Source organism: Emys orbicularis, chromosome 8, assembly GCF_028017835.1.
Source record: "Emys orbicularis isolate rEmyOrb1 chromosome 8, rEmyOrb1.hap1, whole genome shotgun sequence".
Lineage (NCBI taxonomy): Eukaryota > Metazoa > Chordata > Testudines > Emydidae > Emys > Emys orbicularis.
In genome coordinates, this window is record NC_088690.1 from 105,023,711 (window position 1) to 105,050,296 (window position 26,586).

Genomic DNA, 26,586 nt, shown 5'->3' on the forward strand with positions numbered 1-26,586 from the left:
GCAACATACAAAGCCCTCTGCCCCTCCTCCGGGGGGGCCGCAGGAATGTGGAGCCGGCCGCTTCTGAGAGTGGCACGGGGCCCATGGCGCTACAGGGGGCAATCCCGCGGGCCGAATCCGGCCCACAGTTTGCCCACCCCTGTCTTATAGCAACAGATGGTTGCACCATCTGAGAATATTTTGGGCCTGCCCTTGAAATTAAACTATATCCAAGGCACAGCAAACAGAAGCCCCGTTGCTAATTAAAAATACATATTTACAGCGCCACATTTGCTTAGACCAAATTAAAAGGGCACTGTCAAGGTTGGGAGGCCAAAAATGTCATCCACCTTTAATTTATATAAATGTTCACAAACTCCTTATAGTTCTTTAGATATGTTTTTACCTCCCAAAACCAACTACGTTCCACTCTACTTCCGTAGTACCTTCTAGCTTCAAAGCATAGAGCAAACAATACCTTTTGAAGCGGATATAGAAGCAGCATTAGCCCCATTTCACAAGAGAGGCAGAAAAACAGTCTTCACAGGGAAGACAGGTGTATTCTTATCTCGAGTTAGCTAAAACATGGTGACTAACAAAAGTGGAAATCCTAGCGAAGGACGAGGAAGTTTATAGTTTTTACATGAGTTAGCTAGCTGAGGTAAAGGCTATGGGTGAACATGAATCTCAAGAATTTGTGCCCAAAACCAACACAACAAGTTAGGTTTAGAATTCACTCATTCCTGACTCCCAGTCTGTGGACATTTTAATAGACCACACAAGGTGTATAATGTATAAGTAATCCTAAAATAACAAGCCAGTGTATGGTTCCCGAGACACTGTACATGTGCCTTTTATATTTCTCTCTGTATTATTACCTGCTATGACTGTTCACATGCCTACCTCCCTTCTCCCTGTCCTATCTTTCTTTGAAAAAGAATGGGGCACACATGGCAAAAGGAAAAAAACCAGCAGACTAATAAATTACACACAGACAGACACACGCGTGTGTAATCAATGTGGCAGTGCCCCTTTAAGTCACTATGGCTAGGTCAGAATAGAGCTGAAGAGTTTAACATCAGTAGATAACCTATTGTGCATGGGAGATCATGGGACTTCTTCGTTTCACAAGTCAATTAGATAAAGGTGGCTAGTATCTTTATCAAGCAGTTCAAGTACTGTTCCAGTTATCACCTGGGTCCACCACACTCCACAGGAGGAAACATGAGGCTTACCAGGTTCTCCTCGTCGTCCCGGCTTTCCCCGCCTTCCTGGAGGGCCTGTGGAAATGAGAGAAAAGAGCTATTTATTACATGGAAATCACTGTCAGAGGAAATGAACCTCACAGGCAACAGGACCAGGAGAGAATATGCAACAAGCCATTCCTTTTAAATTCAAAGCTTCCTCACATCTGTGCCATCCTCCCCTATGAATCATCTGAAAAACAGTAGGCGCTAAAGACACATTTTCGTATGTCCAGTATCGCAAAGAACTGTTTTGGAGAAAATGCCTCTCTTTGCTGATCCATTGCTACAGCACATGAAGGGAATGCTCTCCCCTTTACCATTCCATTTGGAGGGGAGTTCTCTGTGACGTTACACCCCATATTCTTCATAGAAATATGGTTATGATATGAACATGGTATAACTAAGATATACTTTATGGAAGATGGGTCTTGTAAGATATCATTGGAAAGCTTATAATTTACTGAATGTGTTTATCCAATTTGCATGCATGTATCATTTTTGTATCTGAAGCTGGGAATATTAACCATGTCTCTGTATTCCAAATGTGCTATGTTAGATGAGGCCAAACAATGTTAGTGGCTTATTGAAGAAATGCACACACGCATAAGGATGACCCCAGGAACGGTGTGCAATAGAAACCTCTCAGAGATAGCTCTACACAATGGGAACTGTTTGACCCAGGTCACAGCAAAAAAGCTTTCCACCAAATGGGGGGAAGATATAAAAGAGGGATCCTCACTCTTTCTACAACAACACACCTGAAAACAGCTGAGGAACAAAGACTGAACTGTGGGAAGTGATGGTCCCAGGCTGGAAGGATTTTAGCCTGTGTATGAAAACCTGGGAAAGCCAAGGCAACTTGTGCCTTAAGAATCGGCCAGCCTGTTTATCACTCAGGGTGAGAATTTGCTAATTTGTATCCTACCTATCTGGTGTGTCAAGCTCAGTTTGTGGCTTTTGTTTATTTACTAAGGTAATCTGCTCTGTTCTGTTTGCTATCCCTTAAACTTAAACTATCCCCTGCACTTAAACTCTGCCTTTTATAGTTAATAAAATTTGTTTTGTTTATTATTAAACCCAGTTTATGCAATTTCTAACTGGGGAGGGGGGCAAGAAGTCTTGTGCATATCTCTCTTCACACTGAGGAAGAGGGAGAATTTTATGAGCTTGCGCTGTACAGATATTTCTATACAGTGCAAGACAGTATTATTTTGGGTTTGTCTCCCAAAAGGGGTGGGCACATGAGTGCTGGGGGAGCCCTCTCACACAGAGCTGACTTCAGTCTGTGTCTGCAGCAGGGTGTGGCCGTGCCTGTGTGTGTGCTGCAAGAGGCCAGAGAGCCTAATCCAGCAAAGCAAAGGGAGAGGGAACCCAGGCTGGTTGGGCAGGAGAGGCTCAGTAAAACCCCAGCACATCAGGTGGCATCCCAGATGGAGAGGTGGGGTGTCCAACCTGTCGCATTCTCATTATATAATATTTTGCAATCTCCCTGTTGGAATAAAGCAGCCATTTTTCTGAGCTGACAATTCCCATGATCCTTGAGACATGTGAATTGCACGATGAGGCCAAAAGAAAACACACGTTTGCGGTTGGTGGTCGACCCTTAGCAGGCTGGTTCTGGTGGAGTTCTCACTGTCTGATATGAATGATAATGAAAAATAAAAAGCAAGAAACGGCACTGCTCATTTTCATCAGGAAAACCCCAGTGTTTCCCAGCTATGCGGCTATTCTATTTCCAGCCCTGCCTACTGTTGTTTGATGGGGAGAGAGAGAATGGAACAGAGTCATTAAATATTCCTGCCCCTTTTACAAAGAACTCACAATTTGCATGAACGATTCCTTCTCTTAATAAGTAATGGAGTCCCTAGCCAAGCTCTGGAGTTCCCCTTCTCAGTGCTAATACACTTTTAGGCATAGTCTCCAAACATTTTATTTGCAAGCCTCCCATTGACACAAACGTACATTCCAAAGGCAAACTGAAAGGAGGATATTACTCTTCAGTGTTCTTTAGTATCAAGAAATTGAATTCCATTTGCAAAGAAAGGATTTTTAATTTCTACCCATCATTCCTGTGATCTGCAAATCTTTTTGTTTTAGGTTCCAGAGGTTTGCTAGCCCAACCCCCCCCCCCCCCCCAAAAAAAAAACCCCATTAGCTAAATGGTCATAGTTTTAATTCACTGCAGTATGTGGTCCCATAGTTTTTACTCCAAAAGATGACAAATTTCAAAATTTTCTAACATATTCTGGGGGGATTTTACTGAACTTATACCCAAATACCCGCATTCAAAAAGGGTGTGGGAAGTACAAGACAGTGGAGAACTTTAGACCTTTTTCTGTACCCTGAAAGAATCTGTCTCTGACACTGATCTAAAAGGAACTTTTCTTAGTAAACAGAAAACATTGCCCAGGTTTTCAGAAACATTTCACAGCACCTAGTCCAAGTTTGAAGTGAACCTAGGCAGGGTCTTGGCTTCATTTGGAAACCATGGATGGATTGTAGGTTCTGCATGGTTTCAACCCATAGCTGGCCTTTAGTTGCGTTTTGCTTTGAGTCTGATTGAATCCAAAACCAAGAAGGTTCACACAAAATGTTGTGACCCAAAACTGCTCAGTTTTGCAGAGCTGTAGTCTCAAAAACTCTGTTGTATAAGTTGAATAGCCAATGGATATCAGCTGAGCAAGCATCACAGACCCCTTCTACCCTGACTTCTGCCCATGAACCATGAACTTTCCCCCAAGGAATGAGAAGGTAAATTGGTCTTTATGCTGAAACAGCTTGCTAAAACTGCACTGCAGTTTTCTTATGCTGATTACCAGACAGTGGACTTATGTTGCAAAATTCTCCTTCCTTCTAAGTGAAGCCATATGAAACAATCCACTTTACTTGGCGTGCTGAACCAATCAGTTGGTTCAGGCTATCCTCTGAGATGACTCACTTTAACTTAAAAAGGACTGATTGATAAAGACAACTTGAAGAATGGCTAGAGACCCTGGGATGGCGGGCGGGAAGGGGGAATAAAAGGATTTAACCAGTTCAAGCTAAAAGAGACGAACAGAAGAGAATGGAAGGTCCTAAATCATATCTCTAGGTGGAACTGGCATAGTGATATAAAATCTATTTCCAAAGTAGAATACAAACTATGTAATTGCATCTGCAAAAGAAACAGGATCCAAGGCAAGTTCACTAACTATACAATTATGATTATTTATTAAGTGGTAATGTGAGCCACACACCTCCTGGGTGTGGTGTTCTGTCCCATCTAGTGGCACCAACACCACTTAGAGAGCAATTAATGAGTCTGGCTTACAGCCTTAGCTAATAGCCAGTTGGCTTTTAGCTCATGTGGTAGAGGCTCATGCCCTAAGCTCCAGAGGTCCCCGGTTCTATCCTGCCTGCCGATGACCTGGGTCTGTCGGTGCTATAGTAACCCATGTGCTCAGCACTTCATGGCACACCCTGGAGATGCCCCACACTAAGGGTCTGTCAAGTTGCCCCTAACTGCTCCCCACTCCTGTCCACACACAAAACCTTCTCACCCCAGTTAAGTGGTGCTTTCAACCCAGGCTAGCTGGCCTGGCGGAGGGTGTGGGTTAGATCCTGGGTGCTGCTGTCACTTGGGCTGGTAACCCCCCCCCCCACTTTGTAGAGTGAACGCAGGCTAAATGACTTGAGTGCTGATAGTCTTCCAGTGCCTTCCCACAATTCCCTCCAGGTGACCAGAAGGACAGACAACCACTGGGCTACTGGCTATTCTGGAGTGGGTCTCCCTGTTGAAGCCATTCCAATTCATATAAATAAATAGTAATTGGACCAAGGAACTTGCAGCTAGGTCTCTCACATCCCAGGGGAATGCCCTAACTAGAGGGCATAAGGTGGGCGCCCTTTCCTTCCCCCCCCCCCCCCATGGTTTTGTGAATCTAGCCACTTGCTTTTGTGCAAAAAAAAAAAAAAAAAAAAAATGTTACAATGACCTGGGAACTAACGTTTCAGTTTTGGTTTGAACAAAATGTTTGTTTGTTTATTTATTTATTTTAACAATTTTTTCTATTCACAAAAAATTCTGAAAATTTTCATTTGCAGCATGACCTGACCCAGTTTTATTTTCATGTTTTGGAAATTCCAGTGAACTGAAAAAATCAGCTATTTGCCCAACTCTGCTCACAGAGCAATGAATAATGAATGTGCCTCAAGTGCAGGTCAGTTCTTGGAATATGATTTTTTGCTTGGAAGACAGACAAAATTAGTGCCTCTCCATCTAATTGTGCCCTATTCGTTTTGAACCATACAGCAGCAAAAATTAGACTAAAGATCAAGGGCCCCAGGGCTGAAAGTTCTCCCACAACTAAGACTACCATTCATTTCAAACGGGAGTTTTGCCTGCATCTGACTGCACTATCACACACTTGATCATGTAGTGATACATCCTGTTCACCTTACTTTTGCAGAACTCCAATTTACCTTATTTTTTTTTACAAGGATAAGGTGGGCAGGAGTTTACCCATAAAATATCAGTGCCAATTATACCTTATCACAAGAACAGGAATGTGCACAGGAGACAAAGGTCAAGGAACCAGATTTGATTTGATTACGAGGGGGAAAGAGTCAACCACATGTGGCACAATGGGACCTGCTTTCCTGGTATGGAGAGAATTATGGCAGTTCATTGAGCGGGTCTGGCACCGCATTGCCCTATTTGCAACTCCCTTGGGCAGACTAGCTCAACTAGCCATAATTTACTGAACTGCTGGAAAACGTATGGCTTGAAACTTTCCCAATATTTTACAGTTCATTATGAGTTTTTAAACAGTGTTGATTTCCATGTTTCATTTACTAGCCCACTGTTAGACAATATAAATGACCACTACACAATGTAACAACTAGTCTGTTCTACACTGCAGTGTGAACTTTTTACCTTGTTACTGAATGGCATTATTTCATTGTGCATATCAGCTATTCCTTGTAATGTTTCCAGACAGCAATATTTTTCATGCTCTTTTCTTGTATTCCAGTTACTAAACTTGCAGTCTTACTAGAAAGCTACTAATGGTTCACTATTGTCAGTGCTCACGTCTCATGTGCTGGAATAAGACTGTTTAGTTTGAATGTGACAAGATGTTTAGAAATAGACTGCTTTATGCTTTGTATTTATTCTCCTCTCCAAAAATATCTTGCATGAAAATGTAAATAAAGAACTCTCAGCACTGATATGGGATGGCCGATGAGGTTAGAAAAAAAGGCATAGCTATTACCCAAGTGACAGTAAGGCAACATAAATCTTAATTATATTGAACCAGCATCAAACTACATGAGGTTAAACAACAATTTATAATCCTTAACAACTATCTTCAAATGAATTATAATACCTCAATTTTCTTTGTGTTCTTCTAACAAGAATTGAAGTAGGATAACTAGGAAAACCTTAATTCCACACTACACAGGAGTTGAAACTAAGCCTGGCTTTTTAAGTCTTTTCTACACTAGAGAGATTTTTTTTTTAAATGTTTCTTGCCATTGCTAGCATTCAGCTGAACTGGAGAGAACAACACTGGGACACCAGCTGTAGAGACAGCCCACTATGAGCTAGTGCTTAGGGTAGCACCACATCATTCTAATCTTGCGTGCGAGCAAGTCTAATTGAAATGATGCTGACAATCTCAGCAGCAGCCCACAGCCCATATTCACCAGATAGCCGATGTTGGCAACATTGGTTCATCTGATCACTTTTATCGACAGCGGGAAGTTTTTCAGAAATGTCTCTAGTTTAGCAAAGAATTAAAAGAAAGATAAGTTATTCCCAACTTCTGTGTATTGTGTGTGTTTTTATAGAGAACAAGGTTGCCTACTAAATTTGTAGCTTCAGAGGACCATGGTATATCTTATAGTGAGGTTACACTATCCCGTATTTTATAAGTGCTAGTGGGGTCAGGAACTCTGCTGCCTTTGGGTTCGGTCGCTTAGCAACCCAATGACTCCACTGGGCCCAATAAACCCTCACTAAGTCACTGTGCTCCCTGATTGGTCAGAAGAGCCAACTGATCACCATTTAAACCCTGTAGCAATACAATGGGTGCTCAATGTGTTCTACTCCTGCAGCAGCGCCAGAACTACTTCCTGTCTGGCCCTTGCTCCAACCCCTTCTGCTCCACTCATGCCCTAGTCCCTGCCTACCTCTGTACTCCTGATTCCTGACCCCGGCTTGTCTCCTGACCACGACTGCATCTCTGCCCTTTGGTTCTGTTCTGGCTCCTGCTTCCTGGCTCTAACTATTGGCTTGTCTCTTGACCACATCAGTGGTTCTGCCCTCTGATTCTGCTCTGACCACTAGGCCAGACTCCTGCTCTGACCACTAGGTTGCACTGCTTACACCTCCGTGTGTGACTGTGAGGTTTTTTTCCCTTCAGTTTGGCCATACATCAGTAATAATGGGATCATCAATAACTTGAAAATATTGACTAAAGTTGTCTTGACCCTTTAATCGGTATAAAAACCCCCTCTCCTTTGAGTGCATCATCCACGTGGAAACGAAAGGCAGTACGACTGCTTATGACAACTGCCAAATTGAAGTATTCAATACTTCAAAAATCCAACTTTGCACCATGTAACCTTAGATAAAACCACTGAATAAAACAAATGAAATGCACAGTTTCCTTCATTCAATTTGTTTCATGTCTTCCACAAGAGCACTGTTCTTGCAATTTCATGTGTTACACACATCCTGTAGCATTTGCTGGAGTGTTAACAAAAGAAAAACTGCATTAGCTGATGGCTGACATATTTTAAAAGATGTATCAGTTATTTTAATTGCAGGTTATCAAAATTATTTCCCCCCATATTATGGAATCCCTTTCCAATCAAGTAGTATTACACAAACTCTGGCGTTCCTGGTTTCACTCACAGGTCTCTGAGCAGAATTGGGATACATCAGCATAAAAAGCTTCAGTACAGGGAAATACATTTCCATCTACCTAGTCACAGAACAAGTCACATGGGTTTTCCTGACCAAATTTCTGAAAAAAATTGACTTGAGGATAAATGTGACCAGCACCATAAAAAGAACACATTGCACTTACTACCTTTAGGCCAAGATTTTCTGAAGTGACTCCTGATGTAGGGTTTCCAACTTGAGACACCTGAAGCGGATGTGGTTTGCGGAAATTTTTGAGCCCTCACCTTTTGAAAATTAGGCTTCCGTAAAGCATCTCACACTGGGCTCCCAAAAACGTAGACACCCAAGATCACTAATCACTTTTGAAAAACTTGACCTTAGCCTCCAATAGCTTCACTAGCAAACTTAATGAGAAACTTTTCATTTTCTAATTACTACTAGCAAAAGGGCTGAAGCAAGATGACACCACTATGTTAAGCACATCCAACAGGATTCAATCAAAACACACCAAAGGATTAAATGTATGGAGATGTCTAAAATGAACCTTCCCACACCATTACAGAGCGGTCTGTGCACATCAAAGTAGAAGCACATTTAGGAACCACTCTCCTCTCCCTTTACCCAGAGGTCAGAATGTATCAATTAAGAAGGTTTATGTAAACACCAAGGCAGACAATAGATTAATTTTAATTGCTCAACGTTGTCTGGTCTGGAAAAACTGGTAAATTATAATCCCAATTTCCCATTCAAAACCCATTTATTCTCAGCCTTAGAGAATAAGTCTTTACTCCCATACGTTGCACTGCCCAACTACTACTGGTTACGAGACTGATTTAATCATGCTGGAAATACACATTTGAAATTTATTTTGATTTTTTCCTCCAAAAGTAACATAATATTGAAGAAAGGAAACAAGAAAATCCTCTCTCATTCACGGTCTCAGTTCCATTGATTTCAATGGGATCGCATGGAGGTCGGGGTGGACAAAATGTGTCCCATGATCAGGAGAGATCACACGTTCTATGTTTCAGTAGCTTGTGAACACTGAGTGGCAAGGTGTCCCAGTCTATTCACATAGCCTGAAACTCACTCCTGTGCAGAGGACCAGCACAAAGAGAGGTGCGTATGTGGTGTGTAGGCCAGGTGCTATCTCCTTGTCTGGGGAGTGAATTTCACCCTTTAAGGAAAACCAAACAACAGTCAATTGACATCAAATGTTCACTGAGGGTACGTCTATACTTACCTCCGGGTCCGGCGGTAAGCAATCGATCTTCTGGGATCGATTTATCGCATCTTGTCTAGACGCGATAAATCGATCCCGGATCAATCCCAGAAGTGCTCGCCGTCGACGCTGGTACTTCTGCTCCGCGAGAGGAGTACGCGGAGTCGACGGGGGAGCCTGCCTGCCGCGTCTGGACCCGCGGTAAGTTCGAACTAAGGTACGTCGACTTCAGCTACGTTATTAACGTAGCTGAAGTTGCGTATCTTAGTTCGAAGTCGGGGGTTAGTGTGGACCAGGCCTGAGACTGAGGAGAGCGATGCACTTTAACTAAAGACATTACAGCTCATCTAGAAGGCCAGAGGCATCTTTGGGGACATCCCATAATATAACTGGTTTTCTTAATTCTGGTTAACTTCCATTCCTCTTACCTTAAGCAAACTCTTTTTGCAATGAACATTTGAAGAGTTAACTGAAGTGGAATCTTAGCATTTTACCACATGTTTAAACTACTGAAAAGCCCAACCCTGCTCCCTTTGGAAGTAATGGAGATTATGCCATTGCTTTTAATGGAAGCAAGTCTGAGCCCTAAAACTGCAGAATTTAATGCTGTAATATATATTTTAGGAAATTGGTTCTCTTTTCTACCCACACCAGGCAGCTTCTTCAGATTGTCAGTGGATTCAGCTCTTTTGTTTATTCATTAGCGTATAAGATAAAAATGAATTTTTATTTAAGATATACGTTAAGAAGTAACTGGAATAAAGCCACAATTGCACTTAGGTTGATTTTTCCCCTTCTTTTGTTATGACTGCTCTTTCTCTTGCTATTTTCAGATAACACCCTGGCATGGCTGCAGCACAAAACACATATGGTAAAGGGCAGAAATGGAATTATGGAATACATTTTTTTTTTTAAGACAAGAGTACGCTTATGTTTTGGCAGCTGTGCATCCTGCCATATGCGGTTGTACCGTTTAAATGATAGATTTCTATTTCTCACATTTGCTTCTAGACAGCTGCTTCAGTGCAAATCCAGGACGAGGCTGATCACTTTGAAAATCTTTGATAAATTAAACACACACACACACAGAGCTTCATGTTTCTTTGTCAGCACAATGGCGCTCCCCATTCATCTGACCCACCAGGTAAAAACAGTGTATGCAATGACAGATTAATTTACTGCATTCCTAAAGGAAATCTACTTTCCATTAGTTACAAATGTGATTGTTTAATTATTTAGAATTAAATAATAGTAAAGAAGATATCTATATAAAAGCTCTTTGTGTCCTGATGCTTAACTGATGTTTTAATGTCACCACGGCACCCAGCAGCATTAAAAAGCAACCGAACTGAAACAATTAACTCACTTTAACAAGCAAATCAACTACAAGAAACCACCTTTCCAACCCTCATCGTTCTCCAGGAACATACCAATGCTCTCTCCAAAAACCCTGTCCAAAACTAGCTTTTGCTGTGTGTCCTCAAGGTCCCAGGCCCCCAAATTCTACTTTTATCAGACCAAAACAAGAAGCAAGTTTTAGATTCCTAGATCCCTCACAGTTTGTTACTGAATTCATTAATTTAACACTGCTAAATGCAAACGATTGTCAGTCGCTTCCAATGCAACTGATTTGCATGGCAGTAACTTACTTAGGCCAGGTCTACACTACCGCGGTAGTTCGACGGCTGGCAATCGAAGTTCCGGGTTCGATTTATCGCGTCTGGTCTGGACGCGATAAATCGATCCCGGAAGCGCTCGCCGTCGACTGCGGTACTCCAGCTCGGCGAGAGGAGTACCGCGGAGTCGACGGGGAGCCTGCCTGCCGCGTGTGGACCGCGTCTGAACTGCGGTAAATTCGAACTAAGGTATGTCGACTTCAGCTACGTTATTCACGTAGCTGAAGTTGCGTACCTTAGTTCGAATTTGGGGGTTAGTGTAGACCAGGCCTTAGAATCCAGTGCCATCTGTTCCTTTATTCAGAAGAAATGCATTAATTAACATTGCACTTGGGCAACCGACAACTCAGGATGATCAACTTAATCCAGCATTTCAGGCAAAGGATGGGAAAGCCTCAAGTTGTTAAAATAAACACTGAAAAGTTTAGATATTCCTGCAAACTATCAGATCCTTGCTAGGTCTGCAAAACTGGCCTGGAAAATTTGACTAGACCAGAGTCCCACTTACCATTGTAGCGGGAAATGAAAAATAGAAACATTCATCTGGGCATTTCAAAGCCTCTAAAAGTATTTGGATCAAAATTAAACCGACTGAAAGCTCTTTTGGGCAGAGGCCATTCTTCTGTTATGTGGATACAGAACCTAGCCCAATTGGGGGTCCCAGTGTCATGACTAGGCCTCCTAGGTTCTACTGCTATAGGAACAATAAATTAGAAGCATAAGGTCGTCTCGTTTTATCCCAAAAGGTCTATTACTATCCATAACTTTCCCAAACACCAAAGTAGAGCTATCTTCACATAAGAGCTCCTTATGATTTCAGATTGGTTCCAGTAGAGAGACAGGTCTGGTCTACACTACCACAGTAAATTGATCTAACTTGCGCAACTTCAGTTATGTGAATAACGTAACCGAAGTCGACATAGTTAGATCCACTTTCCGCAGTGGCTACACTGCGCTGTGTCGACTGGAGAGTGTCTCCCGTTGACTTCCCTTACACTTCTCGGGGAGGTGGAGTATACAAATCTCCCATCGATTTAGTGTGTCTTCACCAGACCCGCTAAATCAGCACTCACTGCATCGATTGCAGCAGTGCCAATCTACCATTAAGTGTAGACATGCCCATAGTAAACAGATACCACAAAATAAACTTCAGCATGCACTAAGGAATACCATTCTGTACAATAATAGATATATGGTTCTGAGTTACATTTGTTAGGAGCCCATTGTATTGTGGAAGTAGTGGGTTGCAAATGTTTGGAACAAAGGCAAATCACCACAGGACTCAACATGTGCCCGGGAAGGTTCTGCCAATATAAGTCAGTGACCACAACCAGTTGGCAAACTCCTGTTATTTGAGAGCACAATATGAATCTTATTCCATTGTCTCATGTGGCACTGTACTATGTCTCAAGGGTGGAGCAAATCAAACATCATAGCAGCATCTTGAGTCTGGAATGAAAGAGACTTGCACTTTCTGCCATACATCAAGGGGAAATGGTTTAACACTCATCAACAATGACAATAGTGAATGACCAGAAATCCTATAATGTACATAAGAAGGAGTTTGCTCTTCTTGCTTTGATAAGAATCAATCAATCATACACACAGTGCCATCAACACTATGTCACTTGTAGTGCCAAGGGTACTGTGTGGGTGACTGATTCTCACAGTAACTTGAAATACCACCACATGGTCAACTACAACAAGGTCAAATTGATGCATTTGGTCAACACACACAGATAGCATTTGTGGGTAGAGAATAGAATTTTAGGGGCAAAAACACCACAAGACCACACACTGGAAAGCCATTCTGGTTTGATGGACTTATTTAAGTATACAAAGCAAAGGATTGCTCTAGTTGAGTAAGCAGATTTGCACATACCAACTCTGAGCTTGTTTACAAACAGTCAACAGGCGTACGTGCATGTGGAGAACACTCCATATAGCTAGTGTGTTTCTAGTAAGTGGCAACAATGTAATTCATTTTCCTGATCGCTCCTAGAACTGCAAGACATTTCCATAACATCTATAAGATGATACAGTTTGTTTATCACTTTACAGTATTAAGTTACTTAAGTCAATTTAGTTATATTTTAAAACTCTAATGGGGGCACTTACAACTGACACAAAGTTAGACTCATCTTTGGTAAGAGATGCATTTTCAGACCATTTAAATAATTAAGGAAATTTATACCATGTGCATTAGCCTCATGTAATCTCACACCAAAGGAAATTTTCTTGTTCAATCTCCAGTATTATTCAATGTGACAGCACATCAATCAGTCAGAAATTGACAACAGATTATGACGACAGATGGACTGTGCAATGGTTCATATATCCCAGGAATGATCCCCATAACGACACAGACAAGTGCGTATATGATAAAGGCTTAAACCAAAAAACATGTCCTTTGTATTTAAAAACATTGTTCCATCTAGAGCAGGGGTCGGCAACGTTTGGCACGCAGCTCGCCAGGGTAAGCACCCTGGTGGGCCGGGCCAGTTTATTTACCTGCTGACGCGGCAAGTTCGGCCGATCGCGGCCCCCACTGGCCGTGGTTCGCCGTCCCGGGCTAATGGGGGTGGCGGAAAGCGGCGTGGGCGAGCGATGTGCTGGCCATGGCTTCTCGCCGCCCCCATTGGCCCGGGATGGTGAACCGCGGCCAGTGGGGGCCGCGATCGGCCGAACCTGCCGCGTCAACAGGTAAATAAACTGGCCCGGCCCGCCAGGGTGCTTACCCTGGCGAGCCGTGTGCCAAACGTTGCCGACCCCTGATCTAGAGTGAACACATTCAAGGACACAATTAATGGGCAGTACAGAATTTTGACAAGATTTTCTATACTCTGTTTCTACGCACTCTAAAAGAGAAACCTGGCAAATGCAAACCATAAAGAGCTTGTGGAAAACAGACAGATTTATCTTAAATATAAGTCCATGATGGTTGCATGGGCAATACTAACAGGCGCAGCTATCATTCATGTTACAAATGATGTTTAACAAAATTAGTTTTCCTGTTTCAAAATTCATCCAGTCTTGACTATTTCATAGCACAGTTTCAACATCTTTTAAAAACTCGTTAAAAACATCACATTTCCTTTCTGTTCCAAAATCCCATCATAATGCCTTCAGCATGCAGAATATATTTATTTTAACCTTTAAAGGATTAACATGTTTTGCACGTGTTACCTCACAAAAGCATCACTAGTAAGAACCTGAACTCCTTTCAAATAAAGGGATCGAGAGTAATATAAGTTTCATGCAAAAATGTTTTAGACAGCTTCTGGAAATGCTAATTATTTCTATAAATATACCTTACGGAAGAAAAAAATCCTTCCATGTTTGTAACACATGGAATGGAAGCACCATAGTTAGTAAGTTTATTCCGTATGTAGATTTAGCAACACCACATGATGGTGCCAGGTTATGCTACCGCACGTATAAGTCAAGGGAAATTTTGCTCTAAAGTGACATGCTGTGATTCTACTAATACTGCCCTTTGACATTTCCATGCCCCCAATCCACAAGGTCAACGCAAACAGTAACAATTCATCTTGAAGATTAATAATGTCAGTTTAGATTTCTGTAGGGGACTTGGAACTCTCTCTAATCAAGCCAAGAGATGAGCAGCAAGCTATTTCTGATGAGGCTTATGAAATTTAAGTAGAAGATAAACTTAATCTGTTATGATTTGTATATCAGTTTATCAATGAACACAGAAAGATAATACAAATAAATCTAAGGTCTTGCTCTGGTTAAAATATGGGTAATGAAGGCTGTTTCTAAGTATGTTTACCCTGTATAAAATATATAGTGAACCGTATAATGAAGTTACAGCACTATCTGTAAGAAACCAACATATTTCATCACTTAGTGGAGAACCAGACACAGATGGTAGATATTTAGGAGAAAAAATGATAGCTATTTGGGATTAAAGAACACCAGACAAGAGATTCTGATGCGTGAAGCTACATAAGATATATCTAATCTGAAGAGTTTACTAAACAAACGTGCAATATTGGCAGTACTAGTCAAGGGAGATCTCGTAAAACAAATTTCAATTTCACAAAGAAATTATTTAAAAACAAAAATTCCGATATTCATGACATAGCAAGCATCTCATTTATAGAGGGACACCCAGCCTCTGTGACACTGCACCTTGCCAACTGCTTGGCAGCCGCACCAAATTTGCATGCACAAACTTACATACTGTTTTAAAATGAACATGAACACAGACACACTCAATATTTGCTTGTATTTGCATGTGTGGGGTGTGTGTGTGTTTTTTAAAGAGAAAGTGGACTAAGAACTCAATTGTATTTTAAATTACAAAACACACACCAATTTCTGCCCTGCCTTCACATACAATGTTCACATAAAGTTGCTGATGTTCTGGTACAGGCTTCCGTTCACTAGAGAACCAAGTGAAGTCTGGGGAAAGAAAACCATATGTTCCAGAAGCATTATTACCATATTGGCAATGAGAAAGGTGTTCCCCTCAGAGCGTATCACAAATTGGGAGGAATACATCAGACCTATGGCAATCCCAAACCTTTACCTCAAAGCTGGATAGTTGTTGTATTGGTAGATACATTTTCAAACACCATTACTTGATGGTCACTATCTCCAAACTCTGATTTTGTAATTGCTTTCTAGTTCCAGGGATCAACTAACTTTTCTATACAGTGCAGGAAATTCCACAAACTCACTCTCATTCCAACACCCCCTCCCTCCCCAATACAAGGAGAAATTTCTGGGTACAAAAGGGCACTTTAACATAGCAAAGAAAGCCATAAAAACAGATGGCTGGAAGTTGAAACCAGACAAATTCAAATTAGAAATAAGGCATGATTTTTTCATTGAGAGAGGGTGATTAACCATCGGAATAAGCTACTAAGGAAGTGGTAGATTCTCCATGTCTTGAAGTCTTCAAATCAAGACAGAAGGCCTTTCTGGAAGATCTGCTTTAGTCTACCACAAGTTATTGGGCTCATTACAGGAGTCACGATGAAATTCTGTGGCCTGTGTGATATAGGAGGTCAGATTAGATGATCTAGTGGTCGATTCTGGCCCTAAAAATCAATGAATTTACACTAAAAGTAGTAGACTATTTCATAGATTTTAAAAGCCAGAAAGCACCAGTAGAGCATGACAGTGCAAAAATATGACATGGAAATTGTGCATATTAAGAGAAAGAAAATATAGTGGCAGATGCCCTGTCCAGGAAAGAGGACTCTGACCTTGCTGATGCTGTAAAAGGGTGTGTGTGAGCCTGGGAGCCCCTCAATGCCAACTGGCAGACGGCCCACAGCACTAACTCATATCAGACCTGGCATACTTATTACCCCCAAGACATAGTTGTCATCATATGTATGTAAAAGGTGTCATGTATCGTATGTAAACTGGTGACATGCTGGTCCTGAAAAATCACTGAGTGATGTATGTATGGGTTGTGTACAAAGAGTTAGATATATGTGCTGGAAATAGGTTCTTAAAATGTGTTTGGGAGACAGTGCATGAACCCAGCCTGCCCTAGGCAAAGGAACGCATATTTACCTGTCTGACTGGCTTCATTATTGGCAGAGGACAATGAAAGCATATTTACACACACAATGAACAAAGCTATCAAGCTGGGGCTTAGTGAGCACATCGGGGGACAGAATCTGCACCTCAGGAATCCTTCCTGGCTTTGGAGGCAGAGACAATAGACTCTGGGTAATATTCAGGGAGCCCAAAGGCATTTTAGTTATCCATCAGTTAGGGAATAAAGGGAACAGCACCCTTTGGTTTGGTGAACGTTGGGTCCCTTGGCAACTTGATGCGAGAAAGAAAACTGCTTAGGCACAGATTGTAACTTGCTAAGTTTAATTTAGTCACTGGAAATCATGTTTATTTGTAACCATACCTGTCTCCTTTTCTCTTGCTTAGTATCACTGAAATCTCTGTTCTTTGTTAATAAACCTGTTCTTGTTTATTACAAAATCCACTCAGTGCTGTGTATTAAAGTGAAGTGAGAGTCTTCAGCTAACCCAACAGGCTGGTGTGTGCTCTGTCTCTTTGGAAGCAGCAAGAGGGGCTGGGCACTGCAGAAAGACGTCTCTGGGGGAACTCGCGTTCACTGACTGTTACCTACAAGGCAAGGTTCAGACTGGCAGATTCCTAAAGAGCAGACCGGCTGGTGTGTCAGGGAGCTGACAGGCACCTTGGCAGCAGCAAATCTCTCACTTGCTGAGGAAGCAGGGGTGACACAGTGGCTCATGATTCTGGGTGTCTTGAGCAAGATATCACAATCATTTAGTTTGACCTGCTGTTTGACCCCTGATTCCGGTCCAAGAGCAGTGCCTGAACTAGAGCATATATTGTTTTTTAAAATATCCTGTCATGGAAAATCCACCACAACCCTTGGTAAATTGTTCCAGCGGCCAACTACCCTCACTGTTAAAATAATGCATGATTCAATGCAAATTTATATCTGCAATTACAATGGTAACAGAGCTACATGAAGTATTTTTAGCAAATATTTGGTAATGAAACTGGATTGCTGCGAACTATGTCAGCAGAGCACACCTTCCTTCTGTTAACAATAACTTATTAAACCAAGGTGCAGATTTTGGCCACAATTTAAATCCCCCCCACCTTTTGCTACTTCATTTGTAATAAATCTTGCAGAAACTAAAAATATAGCTGTATTCCAGCTACACATTTCATCTCAATGTGTATGCAATAATTTATTTTTAGATTCTGTGGAAATCAAAACCTTTTGTGCAAGGCGAGTATCAAACAGTGTATTCTGCAGATACACAGTGTGTGGCTGAGAAGGTTCATGGGGATATGCTGCCAATGGTGTAGCAAGAGAGAGAGACTCGCTTCTTGGCAGTGTGACATCACATTCTTAAATGAGCTACCGTAGGTCTAAGTTCATATTCTGAGACAAACTGTTGAGCCAGAATACTTTATTTTTGTAATCTTCAAAAATAATGTTGTAATTGGAATAAAGGAATTCATCTATGTGGAAAAATTAGTCCTATTGCAAGGCCTTCTACCTCAGATATATCAACTCCTGGCTTTCTACTGTATGCAATAATTCTCATCAAAACACCGTTACAAAACCCATTTGCTAACATTAACATGGCTGCGCTGTTCCAAATTAAGCTCTTCCCTGAAGACTGTGGCGTCTCTAGGGACAGGTGGCTTAGCAAGTTAATGTACTAACCAACCTTTCAGCGCAACCTGGTTGCAAATTTGATTTGTGGTCTCATGCAAGTTCCTCACAGAAAAATCTTCATGCAATAAAAATCAGACATAATTTGTTACAATGCAGTGCAATTGGCAGTCTGTGCTCGGAAAACAGGCCCAGTGCTGCAGCCTGAAAGCAACTAAGATGGACTGGCAGACCTACAATGACAAGCTCTCACAGCACCTGCCAGCATTACATCTGGCTCAGATGCCTAAACCTTGCTTATCAGCGCTAAAATTCACTCACTAAAGGCTAGGAAAGTCAAAGGGCAGCCTGGGGAAAGTCTGAAGAGAGACAGATAAGAGGGAAGAAAACTGAAGAAGAGCAAGGATAGAAAAAAGTTGGGAAAAGAGAATAACTAAGTAGAGAGAAAGTAAAAGTCAAGTACAACAATGGCTAAGATGGAATATTTCTTCATAGCATTTTAAAGCGGAAAGATGTGCATATGCAGACAGAATTTTGGGGGTGTGGGAAGGGTCTGCAAAGGTTTTATTTTCCTATCAATACTCAGGATATATGTGCATGGGGAAAAAGTCTCCGAACAGTTTTGGGTTCTCCCATTAAAGTTTAAATTACGTGAAAAATCAAACAAAAAGGTTTCACTTCCAGACCCGCAATAACAACGCGCTTTGTTCTAACAAATTGGGACCAGGAGATTGGCACAGAGACTCTGGCACAGAAATCGTTTAGCTTCACATTTGAGATCAGGGCAATAGCATTAGATCACTTCGTCAAACCCAAGTTGTGAGCAGCTGTTTGGCTTTCATTTCACACAAAAGTTTATCCTGTAAAAGAAATTCTGGCCCAAACCCAAATGCTATATTTGTTTGCAAGCAGTGTTTTTATATTTTAGTCCTGATAATGGAATGAAATCAGCGATGAAAAATTTTAACAGGAAAGATTTAAAAAAACTGAGGTTTTTCTCTCAGCTTTGATTCTGTTGTGTTGAAATATATTAGTTCTTGAATTTCCAACAAATTAAATAGGATTTTAGTCACATGGACTTTACCTGAAAACATAGTTAAAGTTACAGTGCACCCCCCCCCCCTTCCTCCCAGGATTATGAACAAACACTAATTTCACTCTGTTTCTAACCAGTTTGACCAGCAGGGAGAGATGCTTTTAATAAAAATAAAAATCTGGAAATGAAGTATAGGTTTTATGGGAAATACAGTATCCATTATATAGAGAGACAAGGTGGGTGAGGTAATATCTTTTGTTGGATCAACTTCAGTTGGTCAGAGAGACAAGTTTTTGACCTTACCGGACCTGAAGAAGAGCTCTGTGTAAGCTTGAAAGCTTGTCTGTCTCACCAACTGAAGTTGGTCCAATAAAAGATATTACCGCATCCACCCTGTCTCTAATATCCTGGGACCTACATGGCTACACCACCACAACATATCCAAGACATAGCCAATACACAGTTATCTACACTTGCAAATAGATTTAGTCCTCTGAAGCATTAAGCAAGTATGAATGATCAGAACAATACAGTAATTATTTCTAATGCAGTGTGTTTGAACTGCATTGTGCAACTTCCATCAGAAACATAAGAGGAGGTCTCAGCTGAAGATGTCAGCTGAAGTGTAGTTCAGCCCTAGGTAGGTAAGAGAAAAATACGGTTGACATGATGGATCAAGAAAAAGTGTTTCAGTGTATTAAGTTTTTTTGTTTGTTGGCTAGGAATTCCCGATACAGTACTACGATCAAGTTCAAATTTGAACCAATCATGCAGCAGAGGGATGACAGCTAATGCAGAGGATTTATTAAAAAAAAGCAAAATGAAGGAAGAAAAGCATAATCATTTGCATTTGGAAGACGTGCACCAACTGCACAAGCATCTGGGCATCTTTACAATTAACAAAAATGATAAGCAGCAAGCAGACCCTCACTAGATTAATCGTAAATACCATAATAATGCAAGGGAATTAAGAGATGCTGCAACTGAGCAGTCATATAGATACAAGGTACCTCCTATCTAAATCTTTAGTTATGCATAGGCTTGAGTAAACAGACAGGCCCTGAAGGTTAACAAATCCCAACGTGATGTTCCAGAATCAAGGACCCAGTTGCTGAGCATACAGATTGCAATGGATCTAAATGAATGTAAAATAAAGAAGGCCTGGAGAAATGAAAGGCACCTTAGCATGTATAAAAACATAGCAGAGGCACCAAAGGGTATGCTGAAGGCTTTCTGGCAGGCAGCATGCACAATAGGTGCTTGGCACTAGGTGGCAAACAAGAGAAATTAATGAAGTGCCATGGCCCAGTATGTCCAAAAACAGTCACTGAGACCGTAATGGTACTACATTCAGTGGCTCTCACTTTCTGGGCTCTCTGGTGACACAGAATTCGGAGTTGTGTTACAGTTTTTAATTCTAGTGTGAAAAGGAGATTGTGTGTTGTTTGCAAGCAGGGACGTGGGTAATGATACAACAATTACTGTATTTTAGACAGAAGGCTTCTTAGGAGCCATCATACTGCACAAAACGAGAGAATTATGTGATCACAATCAAGTACTGGAGCTGCACAGTTCCTCAGGCCTAAGAGATGCTCCATGGAGCTCTGCAAGCTTATATTCAACTTGTGAATTAACAAATTACCACCGTGATTTGTTTAACCACGTTTGTTGTGCTTCCTCACTACATCTTATTTGATTAACAGTTTGTTTTATGTGTCTGCTTTATGTCAACTACTCTCGAAAACAGCTTAGAATGGTATAAGAAAGCTATTATGAAGTGAGTAGCATTACTTAGCTGCTTCTTCCAAATGCATAATTTATTATCTACAACTGAAAACATCTTTCCGTGTGATACACTGGCCATTTCAGCTCCAAAGCTTCAGTCCTCTGTTGAGCAAAGGGGCTATAAATCCTTCTTTTATGGCAACCAAACACTTTCACCCTTAAATATTTCACAATAAAAGACAGAAGACCAGGATTGATACAACAACAGAGGAGATGTACATTACTTTTTTGTGGAGGAAAACATCTCAAAGGAAAATTAAACTATTTATGACAATATTTGCAGGTAAAAAAATTGCACCTTCAGTACTTTACCTCACAACATCTGTACAGTTTACAGATCAACAGAATGAATGATAGATTGCTGGTTTGACTTACAATATAACATTCAGGAAAGGCTCACAGTTTTAGTTGAGATGAAGTACTGCTGTTCTTTAAATTTTGAGAGCACGATGAAAAGAGAGGCAAGTATTCTGAGTGAAACTATACAAGATGTTACTAAATTTGTACATCACTGTCAGTTTCCACTTGCACTTGAAGTGTCAGAATTGGAGAAAAATGATACAAAATATTGTGGAAACATGAAACACAGCCAGAAAAAGAAAGACAGGAAAACATTCACAATAGCCAAACTTTTCCACTTTAGTGATGGAAACTGAATGGTAGAAGTTCATGGATGGAGGTAGTTTGACTGGGGAGAGAAGGGTCATGTAACAGACAAGAATTACAAAAGTACAGAATCAACTAAATCAGCACAATTTTGGGATTTATTTCCAATTATACTAATTTGGGGCTGCTATTTGGCTTAATTAACAAATTTATCACTTTATGGACAGCTTCTGATTTTGGACTGGCAACATTTCATATGAACATGCTGTATGTATTGCATGCAAGGTTTTTGCTAAACATCTGTTCTACTGTGATATCATCTTTCAAGAACAAAGCCAATGATACGCCTTTCTACAAACTGGGACCCATCTCCACCTCTTGCCAATAAAGTCAGATTAGTTTTAAAGGTTAGTTTGCAAGACAATGGGCAGAATTCTGTTTCCAGTTAAATCCACACTGATGACACATGGACTGCAAATGACCCAATTTTAGGCTTGCCTATGGAGGTGAGCTGGTTCAGCCAATAACAAATCCAGTCACAAGATGGTAGACTTCATTACTATAATTAGCTAAGTCCAGACTGTTTGGACACAGTGAACTTAACTTTCTGGTTCTCAGGGCAGATTTATATAGCGTAGTTTATTTCATATGAGGATATCAGAGTGCTTCTCAACATTAATGAACCCTTAAAGCTCTGTGCAATGTTAGGAAGTGCTGTCATTTCACGGTAAGATGGATAAATGGAGGAACAGAGAGGGTGAGTTACCTAAAGATATGTAACATTACTGGTGGAAATGGGAATAGAATCTAGGAAGATCCCTGGTTCCAGTTTCCCGCTCTGGACAATGCTTCTTTCCTGAGGTGATAATTTGCCAGAATAACATGTTTAATTCCGTTGTCCCAGGTGTGGATACATGCTGCTTGATTATTAACAACTGTCAATTAGCCTTTAAACTTTTATCACATTCAGATTATAATGTACAACACAATCAGTTTGGGTGTTCTGAGATGGGATTTATGTTCTTTTAGTGGGTTAAAAGATTATTCTGCAGCAACAGAAACCAAGTCTGAATAAAAAAACGTTTTTCTACTCACAAAAATGTTTTGTGAAACCCTTATATAGAAAAAAGGCCCATAGAACTGAATAGATATGAAATGAACAGGTTTCTACAGAAATTAAATGAGTTTCTAAAGAAGTTACTCTAAAAACAACGCAATATCATTCTCTATTAAACAGTCCTACAGAACTTAGCAGAAAATTATAACCCTGCATTAGAATTCTATAGGTTAATTAAAAAATTCTGTAGAAAGGTTGTAAGATTTTACCATAAGGGAATACACAATCTCAACTCACCCAAATTACTAGGCAGTCTCCCTTTAATTATATTACCTGTACATAATCTGAGTGGTTACTTTTCAGAGTAGAAGCTGTGTTAGTCTGTATCCACAAAAATAACAGGAGTACTTCTGGCACCTTAGAGACTAACAAATTTATTTGAGCATAAGCTTTCGTGGGATAAAACTCACTTCATCAGATGCATGCAGTGGAAAATACAGTAGGAAGATATATATACACACACACACACACACACACAGAGAACATGAAACAATGGGTGTTACCATACACACTATAATGAGAGTGATCAGTTAAGGTGAGCTATTACCAGCAGGAGAGAAAAAAAAACTTTTTGTAGCGGTAATCAAGATGGCCCATTTCCAGCAGTTGAGAAGAAGGTGTGAGGAACAGTAGGGGGGAAAAATAAACATGGGGAAATAGTTTTACTTTGTGTAATGACCCATCCACTCCCAGTCTTTGTTCAAGCCTAATTTAATGGTGTCCAGTTTGCAAATTAATTCCAATTCAGCAGTCTCTCGTTGGAGTCTGTTTTTGAAGTTTTTTTGTTGTAATATTGCGACTTTTAGGTCTGTAATCGAGTGGCCAGGAAGATTGAAGTGTTCTCCAACTAGTTTTTGAATGTTATAATTCTTGATGTCTGATTTGTGTCCATTTATTCTTTTACGTAGAGATCTCGATCAAGTGTTCTTACAACTACAATATCCACCTGCTGAAGTGAAGAAACAGATTGACAGAGCCAGAAGAGTACCCAGAAGTCACCTACTACAGGACAGGCCCAACAAAGAAAGTAACAGAACGCCATCACCTTCAGCCCCCAACTAAAACGTCTCCAGCACATCATCAAGGATCTACAACCTATCCTGAAGGATGATCCATCACTCTCACAGATCGTGGGAAACAGGCCAGTCCTTGCTTACAGACAGCCCATACTGTAGCTGTAGCAAATACTCACCAGCAACCACACACCACACAACAAAAACACTAACCCAGGAACCTATCCTTGCAACAAAGCCCGTTGCCAACTCTGTCCACGTATCTATTCAGGGGACACCATCATAGGACCTAATCACATCAGCCACACTATCAGAGGCTCATTCACCTGCACATCTACCAATGTGATATACGCCATCATGTGCCAGCAATGCCCCTCTGCCATGTACATTGGCCAAACCGGACAGTCTCTACATAAAAGAATAAATGGACACAAATCAGACATCAAGAATTATAACATTCAAAAACTAGTTGTAGAACACTTCAAGCTCCCTGGCCACTCGATTACAGACCTAAAAGTCACAGTATTACAACAAAAAAACTTCAAAAACAGACTCCAACGAGAGACTGCTGAACTGGAATTAATTTGCAAACTGGACACCATTAAATTAGGCTTGAATAAAATCTGGGAGTGGAGGGGTCATTACACAAAGTACAACTATTTCCCCATGTTTATTTCCCCCTCCTACTGTTCCTCACACCTTCTTGTCAACTGCTGGAAATGGGCCATCTTGATTACCGCTACAAAAAGTTTTTTTCTCTCTCCTGCTGGTAATAGCTCACCTTAACTGATCACTCTATAGTGTGTATGGTAACACCCATTGTTTCATGTTCTCTGTGTATATATATCTTCCTACTGTATTTTCTACTGCATGCATCCCATGAAGTGGGTTTTATCCCATGAAAGCTTATGCTCAAATAAATTTGTTAGTCTCTAAGGTGCCACAAGTACTCCTCATTCTTTTTGAGTGGTTTCTGTTCAACCAAATAAGCATGTATACTGCAATATTTATTTTTGACAGCGGCTTCTATTTTGGATCTAATATAGTATGCTACATAATTAATAGCAGGTATCTCATCTGACTCATACATCTCTCTGATGTGTGAAACCAAAGCCAAGCCAATTTGACATGGAGTAATCCACTTTACTATATTCGGGAGTGAAAAACAATCTCTCTTTCATAAAGCAAGACTTCAGAAGGACTATCTGCTAGATTGTTAGGTATAAAACTGACAAGAAGGATTATCCCAGGAGAACCCTGATCCACCAGTGATTATCTGCACCTGTGAAAGAAATACATTTAAGTGTCTTTTTACAGGATTATGTGAACAGAACAAATTCCCTTTCACTTTGGTGACAGCTATCACCCTTTTTTGGGATACTTACTGCTGTTATGTTAGTAACCAAGTTACCCCCTAAAACTGACTTTGTGCTATGAACACTTGACAATATAATTTTACTCATGTGCCTCATCTTCATAACTCACTTCATTCTTGGAACTATCATCAGTGATTTCAACTATTCTGTTGAGGCACAGCTGCCTTTCACAACTGTAGTTGCATGTAAGTACTTGTAATTTATACTCCGCAATTGTTGCTCTACTTCCACCTAGCACTCTTTAAAATAGACTGAGACACATGTTTTCAGCTCCAGGTGCCATGTCTAACAAATAACAGACATGCACTTGTTGCACCCACAAACCATTTAATTGCACACACACTAGTTAATCATGAGATTCCCCCAATCCAAGTTTGGTTCATGCAAATTTTGCTTTGGATCCTGTTGCAACCATTGCTGAACATTTGGTCTTATGAACCTTTTGTTGAACAAGGGATATTTCGAGCCAGGTTCACAAAGACACAGACGCAGTGATGCTCAGTGTCACCACACCTAACTTTTAGGCACCTAGAAAAATCTCTGGGATTCACAAAGCCTGGGTTAGGTGCCTAGGCTCCCTGTACAACGAATGGGGAGAGCTAGATGCCTCAGAATGGGTTTCACAAAAGGCAGCATGCAGGAGGCACCTCACATAAGACAGCCAATGGAGATGCCAAGCCGAGGGTTGTGTGCTAAGCCTCATTCCCTCTCTTGGAGATAGGCACCTAAGTCTGGGCATCACTGGACCAGAGTGAGCGGGCAGGAGAATGACTCTGTAGTCTGCTGGTTAGAGCACCCCCATCTGTGAGGTGAGAGACCCAGGGTCCAGTGCCCCTGCTCCAATGAATTTCTTATTGAGTTATCCACAGTGGAACAGTTTCAACAGGAGAGAGGGAGCCCTACCTCAGAATGCCCATAGCTTAAAGACTAGGGCGCTCACCTGAGAGGTGGCAGATCCCTGTTCAAATCCGTTCTCCCCCTCAGGTGGAAGGGGGGACTTGAAGTGGGGCTGAAAGTTATAAGGAAGGTTCTCCTCCTCCACCTCCCTCCTCTCCTGGCCATTTTGTGTATAGGGCCCTGATCTGTATTCTTAGTAGGACCACCTACCTTCTGGTTTGGGCATCGCTCTGGGGCTCAGGCATCTGGCAGAGGCAGAAACACAGGTGCCCAGAGAACTTTTATTGCAAAAATTTAGGCGCCTACAGGCAGAAGCTGAGCCAGGGTTTTATGAGTCCCAGTTGGGCCTGATTCTGGGTGGCAGTTAGGTGAAATCCCTTTTGTGAATCTAGCCCTTCATTATCAAAATGCTGATTGGCTGAGAATATGTCACCCACTGAGTAACACACAGTGCTGTAAGAAATGGAAAGATTATTATTCAGTTTGTACAGAATGTGATTATGAAACTTCTCTCTTGCATCCAGCCAGGAACTCAACCATATCTATTTATTTAACTCTTCTACTTGCATTTGAAGGTAAAATTA

General features: G+C 41.1%; 1 protein-coding gene across 1 annotated transcript in view; it reads right to left on the minus strand.

The window, feature by feature from the left end:
• COL23A1 (collagen type XXIII alpha 1 chain) overlaps positions 1–26,586 on the minus strand; it is a 315,082-nt gene that overhangs the window by 85,789 nt on the left and 202,707 nt on the right. The window contains exon 3 of the mRNA XM_065410054.1: positions 1,215–1,259. Coding sequence (XP_065266126.1) covers positions 1,215–1,259 — 45 coding nt within the window. The remainder of the gene's footprint in view (positions 1–1,214; positions 1,260–26,586) is intronic.